The sequence below is a fragment of the Penaeus chinensis genome, chromosome 21 (genome assembly GCF_019202785.1).
Source record: "Penaeus chinensis breed Huanghai No. 1 chromosome 21, ASM1920278v2, whole genome shotgun sequence".
In the NCBI taxonomy this organism is placed as follows: domain Eukaryota; kingdom Metazoa; phylum Arthropoda; class Malacostraca; order Decapoda; family Penaeidae; genus Penaeus; species Penaeus chinensis.
Genome location: NC_061839.1, coordinates 16632106 through 16634605, shown reverse-complemented (window position 1 = coordinate 16634605; position 2500 = coordinate 16632106). Strand labels below are relative to the sequence as shown.

Here is a 2500-nt window from a genome sequence, read left to right as displayed (position 1 = left end):
AGTCATCTCGAATTCCATACCAAGAAAGAAAACAGGTAAAGAACTTCGTACGAAAGTCGAGAGGGATGTAAATGAAGACAAACATGGAACAGATGCCCGTGAAAAACAGAAGCCAAGCGCAACTTCCTCCACGAACGGGCTAAAGAAAGTCACGGGAAGTAACAGATCCCAAGAGAGCATTCACAGTAACACTGATGCCAGTGTAGATGAAGCAAACAGAAAAAGTGGAATCAAGCAAGTGCCAGAAAAATCCAGAGAAAAGGTCAACACTGCGAACACAACCAAAAACGAAAATGATGAGGTTTCTAATAAAGAGAAACAAAGGTCTATCGGGCAAACCAACATGGGCAATACACCATCACAAGAAAATAATGATAAAGCCTCCGATAAAGACGAATCTATCCCAAATCAAAGGGAAACTGATACAAGGAGGAGCACGTCCTATGAAGATATTAGTAGCAAGGATGACCTATCGAAGACTGCAAGGAATCTGAAAAGATCCTTCAATTCTCTTCACAATGTTCATATCAACACCTACGACAAGAACAGAGGCACCTACGATATCTCAAACGAATTCTCAAATCTGCCAAATTCCCAAATAAGCAAGGACGGGACCACGAGAAATCTGCAGCCTGAATCATCCACCAATGGGCCATCTCAGCAACTAAACTGGGTCGTGTTGTTGAGTGGGCTCCTCATCCTTTCCCCCGATGAAGCGGTTGACCATCTGCTGGGATCGGAGTTCGACGGCCTCCTCGCACGAGAGATCGTGTCCGACGACGAGCTCTTCATCGGCATGAAGGTCCTAGCTCACGCCTCGCGCTCCGACGCTGATCCCAATAAGCTGGAAATGCTGGCCTACAAAATCTGGCAGCCCCACATCATCGAACTCATCAGAACCTTTTCAGTGACGGTGGAAAAATATTATCCCGAGAGAGCGGAGAGGTACTTCTGGGACCTCGCGGAGTTCCTCGATATTTATGTCTCATACAAATTGCAGATTGACAAGCTACCTAACTTAGTCAGTGCATGCCTCTCGGAAGTGTTAGTTTTGAGTTACAAGTCTTACGTGTCAGAAGAACTAGTAAACATTTATAGAAAGATGCAAGGTAAAATCTATAGTTGATGATTAGGTAAAATGTCTTCTTAACCAATATATATAATATATATATACACATATATATATATACACATATATATGATACATATATGATTTACATATAATATATATATTATATATATATCATATATATAATATATATAACATATATGCATATATCTATCTATATATATATATATATATATATATATGTGTGTGTGTGTGTGTGCACATATATATATATATATATATATATATATATAAATATATGCATATATGTATATATATGTGTGTATACTGTGTACACGTGGGAACTATGGCTCCCACGGGGCTCGCTGGCTTGCCACGCTGCAGTGCCCCGCACCCGAGCGTGACCCGGGCGGTCGCTTGGCAGATATTAATAACTGCCCCACGCGCACTCCTGGGGTATAAAAGGCCCAAGGCCCAGGATGACCCAGGTCAGGAGAGTCACTACGGAGAGTTCCTGCCGAAAGCCTGTCGGGTCAAGGCTGGCTGTTGAGCCAGCCGTCCGCCCTCAGGGCTGACCACGCACTCAGCACTAAGCCTTACCAAGACTTGTATTCGTGTGAATTATCTGTGTTGCTTACGCTTCTAAATAAAAGAGGTTAAGCCAACCGTCCCTTTCACTACTCCTGCTAAACCATATGTTTAAGGCGTTCATATAGAGCCTTTACATTCTGGTGGCAGGGGGGATCGTTGCGTTCTTGCGGCTCGCAACATGGACGCAGAGTCTCCGAAATCCGCTCGACCATCTTCAAATGTCTTCAGAACCTGTTGTGAGTACATATTTGGGCCATTTTTCCTTTCATTATCCTCCCCTAAATGTGTTAAGCCGTATGTGCAGTTACGCTCACGCTGGTTTTGTTAGGTTAAAGTGTTAATTGTCAGCAAATGGTACGCTCTCCATTCTTCTGACCTCAGATCACATTACTGTGTGATCAGGGTATGGATTCAAACAATAGGAATATTGTTCATTTATTACGTATTTGTTTATTTTTTTCTCGTGATTAGAGAGTATATTGTTTCAATTGCAACGAATTTAGCATGTTTAATTTTACTGTTTTCATGAACATCATATCATTATTCTTTTCTCACTACCCATTTCCTATATTGACCTGACCTCCGAGTGAAACCTATTAGTCACATCTGCTTGGGACAGCTGTGTGATCTGACCCCACTTTCACTCTGAGTGATTGACACGGTGAAATGAATGTGAGAAACAGCTGGCATTTCCTGTATATTGTTTTCGGGATTGTTACATTATAGGATAACGTGTAGCATCCGTTACATGTCCAATTGGTGACTAGAGCGGAGCTTGTAACGCGAATTATTTATATTTTTATATAGCAACAGGGATCTTCCTCTTATCATAGTGTCAGA

General features: G+C 41.8%; 2 protein-coding genes across 2 annotated transcripts in view; one reads left to right on the top strand and one right to left on the bottom strand.

The window, feature by feature from the left end:
- LOC125036422 overlaps positions 1–2500 on the top strand; it is a 9180-nt gene that overhangs the window by 2870 nt on the left and 3810 nt on the right. The window contains exon 2 of the mRNA XM_047629016.1: positions 1–1109. This exon is cut by the window's left edge and continues 607 nt beyond it. Within this exon, the coding sequence (XP_047484972.1) occupies positions 1–1109 (1109 nt within the window). The remainder of the gene's footprint in view (positions 1110–2500) is intronic.
- LOC125036631 (putative leucine-rich repeat-containing protein DDB_G0290503) overlaps positions 1–2500 on the bottom strand; it is a 39919-nt gene that overhangs the window by 33625 nt on the left and 3794 nt on the right. The gene's annotated exons all lie outside the window — the stretch shown is intronic.